Source organism: Callospermophilus lateralis, chromosome 13 (genome assembly GCF_048772815.1).
Source record: "Callospermophilus lateralis isolate mCalLat2 chromosome 13, mCalLat2.hap1, whole genome shotgun sequence".
Taxonomy (NCBI): domain Eukaryota; kingdom Metazoa; phylum Chordata; class Mammalia; order Rodentia; family Sciuridae; genus Callospermophilus; species Callospermophilus lateralis.
In genome coordinates, this window is record NC_135317.1 from 98,257,878 (window position 1) to 98,276,434 (window position 18,557).

Genomic DNA, 18,557 nt, shown 5'->3' on the forward strand with positions numbered 1-18,557 from the left:
ACCTACATACTGACAATTACAATATGCAGAGATAAGAAATCAAAGACCTAAATAAATGGAGAGATACAAAACATTCATGTTAAAAGATTCAACATAATAAAGATGTTAATTTTCTTCAAAATTAATCAAATACTGTAAAGAAATATCCATGGAAAACCCAGCAAGGTATTTTTGCAGGCAAAAACTTACTCTGGAATTATGTAAAGGCACAAATACTAGAACAGCTAACACATGAAGCATGGTACTAACATAAAAGCAGACAAATTGACAAATGAAGTAGAGTAGAAATTCCAGAAATAAATCCATGCATTACAGTCAACTGATTTTCCACAAAGATACCCAGACACACAATGGGGGAAAGAACAGTGTCTCAATAGATGGTATTGAGGAAACTGGATTCTATACACAGAGAAGAATGAACTTCAGCCCTTATCTCACATCACATACAAATATCAATTCAAAGTGAATTAAAGACTTAAATGTAAGATATAAAAGTATTAGAAGAAAACAAAGGGGAAAAGCCCCAAGACACTGGTCTGGGCAATCATTTTTTTTTTAAGTATGACCCCAAAAATAAAGGCAATAAAAGCAAAAACAGACAAAGGAGATTACATCAAACAAAAAATTTCTGCCAAAAAAACAGATTTCTCCCTTTCTCAAAAAAAGATATATGAAAATCCAACAGGCATATGGAAAAATGCTCACCAAAAATCAGAGAAATGCAAATTTAAACTACAAAGAAATTATCTCAGTACACGTTAGAATGACTTACTAAAAAGATAAAAGGTAAGTATTGGTGAGGATGTGGAAAAAAGGAAGCCCTTATATCCTGCTGATGAGAACATAAATTAGTATAGTCATTATGTAAAACAGTGTGGAGGTTCCCCAAAAAATTAAAAACAAAACTACCATTTGATTCAGCAGCCTAACTAATGGGTATAAATCCAAAGAAAATGAAACCAATATCTTGAAAAGATATCCATACTCCCATGTTTGCTGCATCTTTACTCACAAACAACCAAAATATAAAATCAATTTAAGCATCCATCAACAGACGAAGGTCTAAAGAAAATGGGGTATACATACACAATGGAATACTATTCAGCCTTATAAAAAGAAGGAAATCCCATCATTGTGACAAAATGGACAACTTGAAGAACATCATGTTAACTGAAAAAAGCCAAACACAGATGAAAACATACTCCCACTTATGGGTGGAATTAAAAAAAAGTGAATTCACAGAATAGTAAGATGATGATTTACTAGAAGCTGAGAGGGGAATTGGGGAGATACCGGTCAAAGGACACAAATTTCAGTAGACAGGACAAATAAATCAAGAAATCTATTGTTCATCTTGGTGACTGCAGTTAACAACAACAAACTGTACACTTGAAAATTGCTAAGAAAGTAGACTTAAATTGTTCTCACTACAAAAAAAGAAAGTATGTAAAAAATACATTAAATAGCTTCATTTAGCCATTCCACAAGCTAAAAACTACATTAAAACTTCACGTTGTATACCATAAATAATATTTAAACTCCATAAAACAAGGAAATGAAATCGATTTTATATCTTTTCCAGAAAATACAGACCAATAAGTTTCATGAAGACAGACATAAAAATCTTCAATAAAGTATCAGCAAATCGCATCCACCAATATATAAAAAGAATAATTCACATGGCCAAACAGGGTTCATTATCCAATATCTAATGGAGTAGACTATTAATGTATTCAAAACATAATTCAACAAAATTCAACATTCAGCCGGATTTAGGGGCGCACACATGTAATCCCACGCCTCTGGAGGCTGAGACAGGAAAATTTTGAATTCAAAGTCAGCCTCAGCAAAAGTGAGGCACTTAGCAACTCAGTGAGACCCTGTCTCTAAATAAAATACAAAAATAGGGTTGGGGATGTGGCTCAGTGGTTGAATGTTCCCGAGTTCAATCCCCAGTACTCCCCCCACCCAAAAATTCAACATTCCTGCATGGGTAAAACTTTTCAGGAGTACAAGGATATTCTCTTTCATACTCCTGTTCAACAGCATCTGAAATACTAGCCAGAGCAAGGCAGGCAGATAGATTAAATCCATAAAGATTAGAAGGAAATAAAACTACTTATTTGCAGACACCACTACCTATGTGAAAATCCCAAAGGGACTCCTAGAACTAATAAGTGAGTTCAGCTAGTTCACAAGATATAAGTTCAAAATTTAAAAAAAAATTATATATGCCAGCAATGAAACTATCTAAAATAGCTCCAGATAAATGAAATATTTAGGTATAAAGCTAACAAAACACATGTAGTTTCTGAATACTGAAAATTATAGCTACATGATAAAGTTATAAACGAAAAACCTAAATTAATAGGCAGGTAGCTTCTGTCTTCAGAGAATAAAGATATCAACTTTCCTCAAATTTATCCACAAATTAAACACAATTCCAACCAAAATCCCAAATATAGATATACTGATTCTAAAATTTATAAGGAAGGAAAAAAGAATTAGAGTATTAAAAAACAATTTTGAAAAATGATAAAATAGGAGAAGTTATACTACCTGACTACTATAAAGCCAGTATTCAAAGTCTGGTACCAATAAAGGGATGGATATAACAGAACAATGGAACAGAATCCAGTCTAGAAATAGATTCATGTAAGTATGGATGACTAGGTTGGGGAAGTAGATCAGTGAGAGAGCACTGGCCTACCATGTGAAAGGCCCTGGGTTCAATCCCCAGCACCATACACAACACACACGCGCACACACACACACACACACACACACACAAAAAAAAAAAAAACTACAAATATGGACAACTGAATTTTGGTAATGCTTTATAGGAAATTCAATTTAGATAGGATAGTCTTCTCAACAAATGATATTTGAACAACATCCCCATATACAACAAAATAAATCCTGTCTTAACCCCATACGCCCCCCAAATTAATTTAGATTTCTCAATATTGAAAACACTGTACACAGAAAAAAATTTGATATCTTAACCTTCTCAAAATTAAAAACTTTTGCCACATGAAAGACATTATTAAAAGGATGAAAATATGAGCTACAAGTGGAAGAATATATTTGAAATCACATATCTGACATAGGAGTAGCATCCAGAATATATTAAAAATTCTCAAAAACATTAAAAAAAAACCAAAAACCAATGACCCAATAAAAGTATGGGCAAAAGACCTGAACAGACATTTCTACAAAAAGTATGTATGGATGGCAATTAAGTACAGAAAAGATGTTAAACAATATTAGTTATTAGGAAATGCAAAATATACCATGTGGTACTACTACTACATACCTATCAGAATGCTAAAATTAAAATTACTGGTAATACATAGTGCTAGCAAGGGTGTGGAGCAACTAGAACAGATTACTAGTGGGAATGCAAAATTATACAACCTTTCTAGGGAACAATTTGATAATCATGTGACCCAGCAATTTTACTCCCAGGCATTTTCCCTATTTAAATGAAGCTTGTGTTCACACAAAAATCTGTACACAAATACTTGTAGGAGTTCTATGCATAATTATCCCAAACTGGAAACAACTCGAATGTTCTTCAGTGGATGAAAAGCTATACAAGCATGATACATCCTTACAAAAAATCCAAACTAAGTAGTCAAAAGCTTTGATTTGAAATTGCTAAATGATACCAGTCCTAAAGATTACAACACTGTGTGATTCCACTTATATGATGGTTCTAAAAAGGTAAAACTATAGACACTGATGTGGCTGTGTCCCTGTAGTATGCGTTTTTAAGTCCTCTGGGTATAGACCGAGAAGAGGGATAGCTGGGTCAAATGGTGGTTCCATTACCAATTTTACAAGGAATCTCCATACTGTTTTTCATATTGGCTGCACTAAGTTGCAGTCCCACCAGCAGTGTATGATGTACCTTTTTCCCCACATCCTCGCCAACACTTATTGTCTGTATTCATAATAGCTGCCATTCTAACTAGAGTGAGATGAAATTTTAGAGTAGTTTTGATTTGCATTTCTCTAATTGCTAGAGATGATGAACATTTTTCATATATTTTTGATTGATTTTATATCATTTTCTACAATAGCTAAATTGTGGAACCAACCTAGATGCCCTCCAGAAGATGAATGGATAAAAAAATGTGGCATTGATACACAATGGAATATTACTCAGCAATAGAAGAGAATGAAATCATGGTATTTGCAGGTAAATGGATGGAGCTGGAGGAGATAATGCTAAGTGAAGCTAGCCAATCCCCAAAAAACAAATGCCAAATGTTTTCTCTGATATAAGGAGGCTGATTCATAGTGGGGTATGGAGGGGGAGCATGGGAAGAATAGACAAACTCTAGGGATGGGAGGGGAAGGGAGGGTGCATGAGTTAGAAATGATGGTGGAATGTGATAGTCATCATTATCCAAAGTACATGTATGAAGACACAAATTGGTGTGAATATACTTTGTATACAGAGGTATGAAAAATTGTGCTCTATATGTGTAATATGATTTGTAATGCATCCTGCTGTCATATATAAATTTTTTAAAAAGGTAAAACTAGAGAGACAAAACATATCAGTAGTTGCTTGGGGTCAGGAATATGGAGGAGATTGATTAAAAAAGGGTAGCACAAGGAAGTTACTTCAGATTGATGGAGTCACTCTGCATGCTGATTGTGATGTTGGTTACATGAAACTACTTGTATATTAAAAGTGACAGAAAATTATACCAAAAGAAAGTCAATTTTGCCATATATTTGTTTAAAAAGAAAGATGGTAAGACAAAGTAAAGTTATGCAGGAAAGGAAAAGGTGTCATAGCATACAATGTGCCTGAGCCACGAACAGCATTTACAGCCATAAGAATGCAAATATGAGTGGTGACCTAAAGGAAAGTTTGATACACTCGGTTAGTATGATGGATGGTGGAGAGGGGACACAGAAAATGATATGTATGTATTAAAGGAATAGAGGTAAAACTCCAAAATAAGTAGCTAAAATAGATGAAAATGGTTGTTTTGGGATATAGGCCACAGAGGAGAAATGGTCATGAGGGACTCTAGGCTGTGTGTATATAAACATTTGACTAAAATAAAGATAAAACATGCCCTTCAAAAATGTTATTAACCCTTTTCCCTAACATTGTTCTCAATCCCAGTGTTTAGGTACTGCACAATTCTTGAATATGGCATAAACATACAGGAGAGTAACTAGCACATCAAAGCCAGGTGATGCCTTTTCTTTTCCATGATCAAGGTTATGTCCCTAAAACACCGATCTTGGAGACTGCTAAAGAGAGAATTTATAATTCATCTGTGAGAGATGATCTATGACAATAAAAGCAGCAGAGCTTAAAAAGCTAATTTATTTCAGTCTCTTCATTTGTGAATTAATTATATTAATTACATATTTTTTAAAAACTACCTTTCCTTCTCCTACCTCATTTTCTTCCTTCAGATCCTTTGGCTCTGGAATGGACCACTTTAGATCTTCTTCACAGCTCTTGTGAGTTTTCAGAGAACTGAATTCAGAATCCTTTAATGGCTCCTTTGACATAGATTTAAGATGACTTAAATACTTTTCATCGTTAATATCTTTTTAGTAGATATGAAAGAAATTACTTTTTCTTCTATGTTAATGTTGTTTACAAAATTTTGGTGGTATTTTTTGCTATGGTTCATTCAAATGCTACTTTATTTTCTAACTTTATCCCTGACCCTAGACCCTCCCATTCTGGAAAATGATTTTTAGGCAAAAACCATTTTTGAGCATATTTGACCAAATGACTATGGATACCTTTCTGAAGGATACGACAGGTCCCAGCTTTAAAGTAAAAAATACAGTAGGAAAACACACAACCAGGTCATGACAGTGCAATCTCTCAAGTAGCGCCATCACAGAGAGGTACTGAAAATATTACTGAGGGAGGATGTCTGGGAAGACGCCATAAAGGAGATAACAAACTGTTAGGTTGCTTAAAAGATGAGTAAGAAAGAACGGGGGGGAGGCATGTGTGTCTGTAGCATATGGCAGTCTTGCTATATCAAAATATGACCTGGGGTGGGCTGGACTGGGAGAGTTTTGTGCTTTTGTACAGAAAAGAGAGTCTTCCTATATTTCTAGGACTGAACAATGATTATCTGAAGACATCAACAGCTGATAAAATATTCTAAAAATATTAAAGGTTGAATTCAATTCACTATAAAATGAGGAAATATAACTCTTCTGAACCCAGTTAGAATGAGAGAAGAATTCAGGTTTGTTATGAACCAAACCAACTCAAATTAATTAAAAAAAATTTTTTTAGTTGTGGACATAATACTTCTATTTTATTTTTTTTATTTTTATGTGGTGCCAGGGATACTTTGCATGCTAGGCAAGCATTCTACCACTAAGCCACAACCCTAGCCCCCAGCCCAATTAATTTTAATATTTAACTAGAGATCTAAAATTTCTTGGTTTTGAACATACAACATTAATACACTTTTTTTTTGTAACAGAGTATCTCCCAGTAGTCAAAATGGCTTTTTTATCTTTTCTAATAATTTGTAAATATCTACTAAAAAATCATCTCTATAACTTTAAAAGTCAGATATACAATAATATACAACAAAAGAATAGTTTACATTTTAGCTCTAAGAAATAAAATCTACATTTTTTTAAAACTCAAAAAAGAATATTTTATTCAACAAAAATAAAAAGCCTTATATCAACAAAAAATATTTCCAGCCTTCAGATTAAACACTTCCTATACTCTTATTCCTCATGACAACAGGTCCTGGACTATCAGACTCAAGAGGACCTGTTTATCTGTTCAAGAAATATTAAGTTCTTAGCATGAGCTTCACTTTCCTTTTATTTAGAATGGGAAGGTTATTATGCAGGTTAAATTCTCTATACATGTGAGCACTCCGAACAGTGCCTGTGAGGTAGTACAAGTACAATAATTATGGTTACTCTGTGGCTAGAATAATGCATAATAAAAGGATGTTATAATAATACTGTTGTAACTGTGGATGGAGAGAGGGTTAGCAAACATTGAAGGAGAAAAAAATCAGAATCTGTGAAGAAGAACCTGAGCAGTGAGTATGAAGGACAGCATTTGAGTTAGAGAAGGGAAGGCACAACTACACAGAGGAAGTGAATAAATAGGAGAAATCACCAAAGGAAGCACAAATACTGCAAAGGTTTAAGCTGCCTAACAATGAGAAACATGTTAGTTGTAACATCACTGTGCATCTAAGTTTGGAAAACCTCAGTTCCCTCATCTGTAAAAACGAGGATAACTAGAGTTAATTAAAGGAATTATTATAATATTTGTCAATATTATAATAATTAATAATATAATTTAACTGTTATTATAACTTACCAGGGCATGGAAATCACTCTCTTTGGATCGAGGACTTATCTCTCGGTCTTCATTAAAATAGTGCTGCTGAGAAGAATAACCCAGTTCTGTCAAGACAACTTTATCTGGCCCTCCACTGGGTTGAGTGTATAAAGCTAAAGGATTTAGGTCTCTGAAGCCCTGGATAAAAATAAATAGATAATTTTTTTAAATGAGGAAGGGTTTAACTATCCAATCAAAAAAGAAAGGACGAAAGTTAGTACTTCATAATTCTCAAGTGCTGTGGAGGTACATTATCTTCTTAGTTAAAAAGCTTGCTCCATATTGACACTTTTACATAGTTACAAAAATTAGCATCAATATTAGCAGTGATACAGCTATCACTATCAACAGATCACTATCAATAATGTAAAATAAAAGTGTTGCTTTTCTCTAGGATGACCTAAGATAACTACACACTTTGAAATACTTTGGAGTAAGGGAGAATAGTCAATCTTTTTTTTTTGTACTGGGCATTGAGCCCAGGGGCACTTATCACTTAGCCACATCCCCAGTCCTTTTTATTTTTTATTTTGAGACAGGGTCTTGCTAAATTGCTGGGGCTGGCTTTGAACTTGAGATTCTTCTGCCTCCTCCCCAGCCACTGGCATGTGTGCCACCTACCCTGGCAAAAGTATTCATATTCTAAAGGACAATTAGCCAAATGTGGTTTCTATGGTCATCTAAAAATTAAGAGTGTTCTGCATTAAGAAGTCAGCAATGTAATGAATGGCTCTAAAATTAAATAATAAATCAAACAACCTTCTGTATTAAATTTAAGTGTTGAGAGCAAGCAATATATGTTGCAAAATGCATCCACACTGCTCTACCTTGGAAGGGACATTTTCTCGGCATACAATAGCATGGCCCTCTGCTCTTAAGACATGATGGAAATAGACATCTTCATGTGAGGATGTATCACACAGAAAAATGTTAAGGATTCCATCGATATATTCATCCACTACTCCTACTAATGGCTTCAGACCACACAACTTCTGGAACTGCAAAATAGCTCTGGATGTCCATTGTTCCTGTAATACAATAAAGACACTAGATTTAGGTGATAGAGTTCAACATGAATTATAGTACCATTTACGATAATGTACAGTATAGTAGTTTTAAGTGGAAAAATCAAAGCATAAAAGAACTAGAATGATACATAAGATATTTATGATTTGAGGATGAGAAAAGTCAAAATAAAAAATGGTGAAAAAGTAATTATTTGGTGAGGAGCCCACCAATTTTAGAAATATATTATTAGACCAACCCTCCCACAGGGAAAAAAAACCCCTAAAAAGTCAAGGTAAAATATCATTTTTAATATTCCCAGAACATCAAAGTACTAGCAAGCTAGTAACAAATTATCAGGCCAAAACTGAAGGGAAGGACTAGGGTTGTGGCTCAGTGGTAGAGTGCTCACCTAGCACATGTGAGGCACTGGCTTCGGTCCTCAGTACCACGTAAAAATAAATAAATAAAGGTATCTGTGTCCATCTACAGCTAAAAAAATATAAAAAAAAAATGAAGAGAAAGTGGGAACAACTTTTGTCTTAAGGGTACCTCCTAATCCAGGCAAATTTAAACACTGCAAAGGGGACATATAGCAAAACTGGGGTCCACTACAGTAGGTTGTCTGTAGAAAAATTTTCCTTCATTGAGTCCTGCAAGATATGGTCTTGGGTAAGCAGGGAGAGAAAGAAACCAGTCTTCACATGGGTTTGCACCTAAATTTTCACATCACTAGAGTGGTCCATAAATCCTCAAGTTGTTAATTTAAATTAACATAGTTCTGAAGTGCTGGAACTCCTAAGGAGCAGGCAGAAGCAAACATAAACCCTCTCCAGAGACAGGTGCACTCAGCTTGCATCATTTAACTATTCTTAAAATTTTTCAAAGACAATGAGCAGCACACAGGCAAAGATAAAATGCATAAAAATAATGAATCAGAAGAACAAGTAGAAACCATATAACTGCAACAAACCCTTAAAATCTTGAACAATTTCTAGACAAATTATAAAACTAAGCTTATTATGCTTAAAGCAAAGTCCCCCTTCCAAAAAAACCCAACAACCCTGCTTAGTCTGAAAGATTCTGCAGAGATCAGCAATCTATAAAGACAAATATAGCATAACAAGCTTTAGAAATATAAAATATAAAAATATAATAACTAAAATCTTCACAGGTTAATTCAGTAGCAGATTACATACGATTAGGAGCAAATTAGCAAAGTTAAAGATAATTCATGGAAAAAAAATTTACCCAGTGTGGGAAGAAAGATGGGCATAAAATACAGAAGGCCGTTAAGAAGTGGAAGAAAAACTGAGGAAGTTTGACACTTTTAATTATGGCCTCAGTGGGCTGAGGCTGTGGCTCAGGCTTGCCTAGCATGTGTGAGGCACTGGGATCGATCCTCTGCACCACATATAAATAAATGAATAAAATAAAGGTCCATACATATAAAAAATATTTTTAAAAAGTTATGGCCTCAGAAAAAGAGGCAGAAACAGAGGCAATAAAAATATGATCATAATTGAAGAGATAATGACTGGAAATTTGCAAGATTTAGTGAAAAGTAACAAACTAAGATTAAAAAAAAAAAGTCCAGTAAAAAACAATATAGGGGCTGGGGTTGTGGCTCAGTGGCAGAGCTCACACCCAGTGTGAGGCACTGGGTTCGAGTCTCAGCACCTGCATATCAATAAATAAAAAATAAAGGTCCATTGACAACTAAAAAAATATTTTTACAAAAACAATACAGGATAAGTGAGCATAAATTCACACAAACAGCCAGGCACAGTGGCCCATGCCTGTAGTCCCAAATGGCTCAGGAAGCTGAGGCAGGAGGATTGCAAGTTTGAGGCCAGCCTCACCAACTTAGTAAGGTTTTAAGCATCTTAGTAAGACTGACTCAGAATAAAAAAGGACTGGGGATGTAGCCTGATGGTAAAGTGCCCCTGGGTTCATTCCCAGTAACAAAAAAATAAAATTGCTGTGAAGGGAGGGGAGAGGGTGTCAGGGTAGGAAGGGTAGTAGAATATATCAGACATTATCATCTTACGTAAATATATAACTAAAGACTGGTATGATTCTACATCATGTGCAACCAGGAAAAATTATATTCCATTATACATATCAAAATGAATTCTTATGTATAACTAATTTAAAAAATAATAAATTAAGACATTAATTAAAAAATAAATTTTAAAAAATAAAGTCACCATTTCCCACTTTCAAATAGGTTGGCAATTTGTGGGATGTATTCCTCTTCTTTATCAAACTTTGGTCTCCACTGATGTCTCCTGCCAGAATCAACTACCACTATGACACACTGCCAGGTTAACTGGCTCATTGAAAAAACTAACCAAAATGGCAAATACCTTTCTCTTTAGATCACAAAAAAAGAAGAGAATATACTAATGAACAATAACTGGAATGTAAATGGACATACTATTACGGTTGCTGGCATCAAAAAGAAAAGAAGGCAGGCAACACATGCATGCCTGCTGTCCCAGATATAAACCTAGGAGTACACCCCTGCACTGCTCCCGACCTTCACCTCTGCATGGACTAAGCCACACAAAGGACCATAGATGGTGCATGCCTGTAAGTCCCAGCTACTCAGGTGGCTGAGGCCAGAGCATCCTAAGTTTAAGGCCAGCCTAGGCAACTTAGCAAGACTCTGTCTCAAAAAGTTAGAAAAAGGAGAGCTGGGGACATGGCTTAGTGGTAGTGCACCTGCTTAACATGCAGAAAGCCTGGAGTTCAATCCCCAGCAACTCCCGCCCCCCCCCAAAAGGACAGGAAGATATTATGAATAATTATGCCAATAAAATGAAACTAAGTAAAAAGAACACATTCCCTAAAAATATGACACCAAAATCATATTGAGGAGGAACAGAAAAAAATAAAAACTCTACTACAAATACTGCATTTTAATTTTTTTGTGCCAGTCCCTTAGAGTGGGCAAAATTTGAATGAAACAAAATATTAACACTGCAAATCTACTAGTTAAAATTTCACAAAATAACATACAAACAAGTATAAGTTAAAAATTAAAGTTTCAAATGATATTTTTAAAGTTTGTGACATTTATGTTTCTAAAAATAATAAAGCTTAAACTGCATGAAGACTTTTGGAATATATATCAACACATTCTACTCCAAAATGAAATGCAATGATTTTACTTTTAAAATTTCTATGTTTCCCAAAGAAATTCAGAGAATAAAACAGTTTTATATTTCACCACATATTAACTATTTTCCATAATCTTTATTCCTTCCTATAGATCTCAGTTACTATTTGCTTTCATTTCCATTAAGAGCTAGAAGAACTTCCTTTAGTATTTCTTGCAGTTCAAGAATACTGGTGGGCTGGGATTGTGGCTCAGCGGTAGAGAGCTCTTCTAGCACATGTGAGGCTCTGGGTTCGATCCTCAGCACCACATAAAAATAAATAAATGAATAAAGGCATGTGTCCAACTACTTTTTTTTAAGAGAGAGAGAAGAGAGAGAATTTTTAAATATTTATTTGTCAGTTTTCAATGGACACAACATCTTCATTTTATTTTTATGTGATGCTGAGGATTGAACCCAACGCCCCGCGCATGCCAGGTGAGCGCGTTACTGCTTGAGCTACATCCCCATCCCCATGTCCAACGACTTCTAAAAAATAAATATTTTAAAAAAAGAATACTGGTGACAAAATATCAAAATACTGGTGACAATATTTTTTTGTTGTTGTTGTTGTTTTGCTGAGCTGGGGATGGAAATTCAGGGTCACACAAGTGCTTGACCACTGACCTATGCCCTGAGTCCTCCCAGTGTTGTGCACCACTTAACAATATTTTGGTCAATAAAAGTTCATGTATGTGACAATATTCCCATAAGATTACAAAGGAACTGAAAAATTCAAATTGCATAGTGATGTGGTAGCTGTCATAACATTGTCACATCCTGCACAGGTTTGTGGTGCTTCTGGTGGAAGCAGACCTACTGTTCAGCCAGTAGATAATACTTGATGATAATGATAAACAACTACGTTACTGATTTATATACTTGCTATACTATACTTTTAATCATTAAAGTGTATCCCTACCTGAAAAAAAAATTTTAACTGTAAAACAGCCTTAGGCAGGTCCTTCAGGGGGGATGCCAGAAGAAGGAACCACTGTCATAGACAACGGCCCTGTTATTGCCCCTGTGGACCTTCCAGTGGGACAAGATGCAAAGATGGAAGACAGTGATATTTTGATCCTGATCCTTCATAGATCTAGGCCTTGTTTGGGTCCTAGTTTTTAATAAAACAGTTTAAAAGTTTTTTAAAAAAATAAAAGGTAAAAATAAGTCAAAATGGGTTATTGTTTTGGTTACCTTTTGGGTTGTTGTGACAAAATACCCAACAAGAACAATTTATAGGGGCTGGTGTTGTGGCTTGGTGGTAGACCACTTGCCTAGCACGTGGTCTTGAAAGGAAAAGGAAAAGAAAAGGAAGAAAGGAAGAAAGAAATTTTTAAAAAATTTACAGGAGGAAAAATTTATCTGGAGCTCACAGTTAGATAGCCAGCTCCACAACTCTGGGCCTAAGGTGAGGCAGGACATTATGCAGGAGGGGGCAAGTGAAGGAAAGCTGCTCAGCTCAGGGTCAGGAAGCACCAGCATAGAGAAGATGAAGTCACCCACCTCCTCTAGCCACAACCAACTTGCCCACAGTTACCACCCAATCAGTTCAATCAAACTAGGATGGACTGATGAATTATAGTTCTCACAATCTGATCATTTCACCTCTGAATGTTCCTGCATTAACGGGAGATTTGGGAGAACACCTCATATCCAAACCATAATGGCTATATTTTAATCTTAAAATAAAAAAATGTTTAAGGAATAAACCTTTAAATGTGTTTAAAAATACAACCACCAGGCAGGTGGTGCACACCTGTAATCTCAGAGGCTTGGGAGGCTAAGGCAGGAGGATTTCGAGTTCAAAGCCTGCCTCAGAAAAAAAAAAAAGCAAGGCACTAAGCAAAACTCAGTGAGACCCTGTCTCTAAACAAAACACAAAATAGGGCTGGGGGGGATGTTGATCAGTGGTTGGTGCCCCCAAGTTCAATCCCCAGTACCAAAAAAAAAAAAACCCACACTGCCCAGGTAGGGAAGTAGGTTATACTATCTAGGTTTGTGTAAGTACATGCTATGATGTTCATAAAATAATGAAATCACCTAACAATCCACTTCTCAAAATGTGTCTCCATTGTTAAGTGACAAACTCTAAATTTTGTACACCCCTTGCTCTTGCAGTCTGTAGCAATTGAAATCTCTGTTCAGTTCCTTCAAATGCCAGCTGTTAATTTTCCCCTAGGGCAACTAGGTTGTCCCTAGTGCTTGCAAAGTTCAGTAGTCATCTAAGGATTTGGGAAGATTATATACGCTGTGTATACAATTGTATACCCATTCTGTGTGTTAAGTATTTGCCCCCTAACTTCTAGCTGTTCTGTCACTCTCAAAGAATCTCCTCTATTTCTTTAAGCCAGCAAGGCTGAAGAGTGAGGACTGCCCTCGAGAAGGCAGCTGGAAAGGTCCCAACCTTACCCGCTACAGTTTAATTTCCAAGGAGACTTCTGCTTTCCTGCCTACTTTTGATTTTGTCTGTGGGAACATAGTCTCATCACATTCCTTTGTTGCTCTTCTTCCATTACCATGATAATTAATCATTTTCAAAATTAAAAAATAGACATAGAAATAAAGTGAGATAGATTCGTTTAGTTAAAAACATGATTACTAAGCTCTTAACATTAACAAAACATTGCTATAGGCACTGAAGATTCAATGGTGAACAGGACACTTATACTGTTGGGTTCAGATGGACACACAAGAAAACAGCAGACAGTGACAAGTACAATAAAGACAAAACATGGTGATGATAAATGACTCAAGGGGAAGGGCATCCTTTAAACTGGCTGTGAGGAAAAGAAAACCCTTTGAGGAAATAACAGGAAGGGCAACCATGAAACTTCTTGGAATAAGCTATTCCTGTGACTGGAATGAGCAAAAACCCTGAGGAGGAGAGGTATAGGAGGCAAATAAGAAGGCAATGAAGAGGAAAAAAAGAAAACAAAACAGAGAAGCCATTTGGCCGATGTAAAAGACATTGGTTATAAATGGGTTGCAAATTTAGCATCCAGCTTCCTGATGGCCAAAGTAGTAAAAAGAGACCCATTCAAGACTACAGACTAAAACCCAATCCTGATGATAGTACAACGCATGGTTTTTGTGAAATCTGAGTGCAGTGGTGCACGTCTATAATCCCAGTTACTTGGGAGGCTGCTCTGGGCAACTTTGTGAGACTGTCTAACAAAAAGGCAGGGGTAGGGGTACTGGCGGTGTAGATTAGTGGTTTAGTGCTTGCCTAGAATGCACAAGGGCCTGCGTTCAATCCAGTACTGCAAATAAATAAATATAACAAAACACTTTGCATACATTATTTATAATAGTGGAAATGTAGAAGATTAAATGTCCAACAATAAAGAAATGGTTAAACAGGCCACAATACATATTTAGCTAATAGATTACTATGAATCCATTAGAATTGAGAACTTAATGTATATTTATGCTAAACACTAAGTGAAAAAGCATAATATACAACATATTATGATTATTTTAGGTGACACTAAAAACCTTTCAAAAACCTGGACTTTCTACATCCAATAAAATAAACTGGAAGAAATACAACAATTTCTAAGATGAGTGTGTCTCAGTGTTTGAATTATATGATTTTTTTTAATATTTAATTTTTTTAGTTGCAGTTGTCAATACCTTTATTTATTTATTTTTATGTGGTGCTGAGGATCGAATCCAGGGCCTCGCACAAAACTAGGCAAGTGCTCTACTGCTGAGCCACAACCCCAGCCATGCATTATATGATTTTTTTGGTTCTCTTTACTGTACTTTTCAACTAAAAGATATTTTTAAATAGTCATTTATATGTAAGCAACTGATAAATTATTTAGGTTAAACAGACAACTATGGCGTGAGGAACACACATAGGTACGTGTAGGTTCAGAGGAGAAAAGGTAAAGGCCAGAGATAAATATAACTGCACACACCATACCTGCCTATGTGAATGTAAATGCTTTCTGCAGGCCCTCCAATCACCTTTCACAATGTATGGGAGAATTCTCTTAAAAATGACACCTGACTATGGCAGTGCTCCAGCATCTAAGGGACAGCAGCTTTTTGACCTCTGAATACGGCTCTCCACATGAAGTCTGTGCCTATTTCTGACATCATTTGTCATGTACCTTCCAGCTCATTCTATATTCTGAGCCAACAGAACTAATTTCTTAAATTTGAAATGTTCGCACTACTCTCCCTGGAATGTTTTTCCTCTTGTCTGGTTCCTAATCTTCTTTCAAAGTTCCACTCAGATGCCACCTTTACTATGAAGCTTCCTGATTACCCTGGAGAGATGGGGCTGCTTCCTTTTGCTCCTTTGTCATGCTGTAAGAATCTCTATTATAGCAAATACAGCAGGGTACAACAATGTCTGTCCACGTATTTCCATTCCATACAACATACCTGATTTTTGGGGAGCAGAGGGGCCTGGTTTCATGTTTTGTTTTTGTATCCTGAGAACTCAGAAACAGTCTTGGAAAAAAATAAACACTCAAAATTTTTTCTAATTACTGGAAAACCAGAGTACCTACCTCTACAGGTCTCACCCAAGCCAAAGAGCAAGGGATAGCCTGAGCGGGAAGCTTTGTGTAGCAGCACCTGCAGCAACAATCAATATATGAACATTTAATCATATGTTTAAAGTGCATTTTTATAAAATCTCTGCTTCTTGATTTGTTATGCACAACATTTCAGAGTATTTTATTCATCAATTTAATAATAAATGCCTCGTACTTTAAAGAAACCTAAGAAAAAGTATAAAATACATCTTTGAGAGAACCATTCAGTAGAAATTCAGGTTCAAGCTTCCTGAATATATGAACGCACCTCTTAGTATGACCCAAAGAGTAGTTTTCTTTTAGTTTTGGTTTTTAGTTTTTTGGAAACTGATGGTTGAACCCAGGGGCATTCTACATTCCTAGTCCTTCCTATTTTTTTGAGACAGAGTCTTTCTAAGTTGCCCAGGCTAGTCTTCAACTTGCCATTCCCAAGGAGTCACTTCTTAATAAGAGGCTAAAATTTAGTCAAATGGTCCATTCAAATTCATAGTCAAGTCAAAGAAGACATGAGATTATAATCCACCAGTTAAATTAAATGATACCAAAAAGAAAGAGGCATGGAAAGGGTGGAAGGATGGAGCGATAAAGCTAAAAGAAAAATGAGAGATCACAGCCTCACCAAGTTTCAAAATTTAATTTGTCCATTGTTCTTATTAAATTCAACTCACTTGAGGAACCTCAGAGAGGACTTCTGAACAGTTCCGATATTTCCAAAGTCTGGGTAGAATACTTCAACTTCCTTTTTCCCAAGCACTCGATGGATAATAACCCGATACCACCACTTATCCTCAGAAATCCTTACACAACACAGGTGTCCCGGCTGGACAAAACATTCTGGCATGATATATCGATCAGAAACCAGCTGGTTAGAATAACAACGCCTGTGGAATTCCATATACAGAGAAACCATAGGGGAAGAAAAATTAAAGATTGATTTTATTGATAGGTCAAGAATAGAAAAGCCTGGGCAAAAGGCAAAGAAAAAAATCCTGATCTTTTTTTCCTGATTTGTTAATGCTTACTAAGGCCAAAGAATTTTATTCTTTTTTCTTGTCCAAAGTCATTCTCTTTATTAACAAACTTATTCAAAGATAAAGTATGAAAATTATACATTCATTTTCTTGTCTCACATTCTCAGAACACAATACAATGCGATCTCATTTCCCATCTCTTGCTAAAATGGACATTTTTTAAGGCAGTAGGTCTCAAAGTATATACCCTAATGCCTTTCCAGAAGGTCCACAAGATCAAAATTATTTTCATAATATTACTGAACCCTTATCTGCCCTTTACTATGTTGAAATTTGCATTGACCATGTAAAAGCAACAATGGGTACATAAGCCAGGCACCTTAGCTAAATCGAGACAGTGGCAAACTTATAGCCACGTAATTGTCACTGCCATATGTTCACATCAATTAAAAAAAACAGCCAATGTCATTTAATATTGTCTCTGATAAAGATTAAGCTTATTAAACAGCAGTCACTAAGTGACATCTTTTCAATACTAAGTGACAAAAATGAAACTAAGTATACATAAGGCATTTCCCAGTTATGTCAAGGAAAAGCTTGTGTGTTCTGAATTGTGACCTAATTTTTTATTGGGAGGGAAGTATGATTTTTTTTTTTTCACTTGAAAGATGAATTAGTCACTGTTTTTCATGGAAAGAACCACCTTTTTTTGCTCGACAAAACCATTAACGAATTATGATAATTCACGTTTGGGCATTTGGTAAACATCTTACCCAAAGTTAAGAGAGCCTGTCACTTCAAGGAAAACAACAGTATATATTGTCAATGATAAAATTCAATTTTTCAAGTAGAAGTTGAGATTTTGGAAATACTACATCCACCACCACAAGCTTGACTGCTCACCAATATTTCATGTTTTTCTAATGACTTCAGTAGTGATATTAACAAATGTGACTGGAGTGGGTAGGATACTGGGGAATGAACTCGGGGGCACTCAACCACTTTTATATTTTTATTTAGAGACAGGGTCTCACTTAGTACCTTACAATTGCTGAGGCTGGCTTTGAACTCACGATCCTCCTGTCTCAGCCTCCTGAGCTACTCAGATTATAGGCATGCGCCATCATGCCCAGCAACAAATGTGATTTTTAAATGTTATGTGATGAAATGTGCCAGCATATAAAAATATGTATAATTCAGTGACCTAGCATTTATACATGGGCAAAAGATTAATTCAAGGATGCTTTCTCATGATTTCATGCTTAAGAGGCCTTGTGTTTCCTTAAATGCTCTGCCATTGCTGTCTTGAAATTCTTAATTTTTAAGTAAGATGCCCTGTGTTTTAATTTTGCACTGGGACCTGTAATTACATAACTAGTCCTGGATTGACTCAAAGCATACATGTAGACCAATTTTAACATAAAAGCATTTGAAAAATTCAAATTTCACAGTGTAATCTTCAAGAAACTATCATTTGTCAACT

At 35.6% G+C, this 18,557-nt stretch overlaps 1 protein-coding gene across 1 annotated transcript in view; it reads right to left on the reverse strand.

The window, feature by feature from the left end:
• Tdrd5 (tudor domain containing 5) overlaps positions 1-18,557 on the reverse strand; it is a 59,714-nt gene that overhangs the window by 14,171 nt on the left and 26,986 nt on the right. Inside the window, exons 9-13 of the mRNA XM_076872939.1 lie at positions 16,772-16,984; positions 16,077-16,143; positions 8,209-8,409; positions 7,378-7,519; positions 5,431-5,585 (exon numbers count right to left, since the gene is read on the reverse strand). Coding sequence (XP_076729054.1) covers positions 5,431-5,585; positions 7,378-7,519; positions 8,209-8,409; positions 16,077-16,143; positions 16,772-16,984 — 778 coding nt within the window. The remainder of the gene's footprint in view (positions 1-5,430; positions 5,586-7,377; positions 7,520-8,208; positions 8,410-16,076; positions 16,144-16,771; positions 16,985-18,557) is intronic.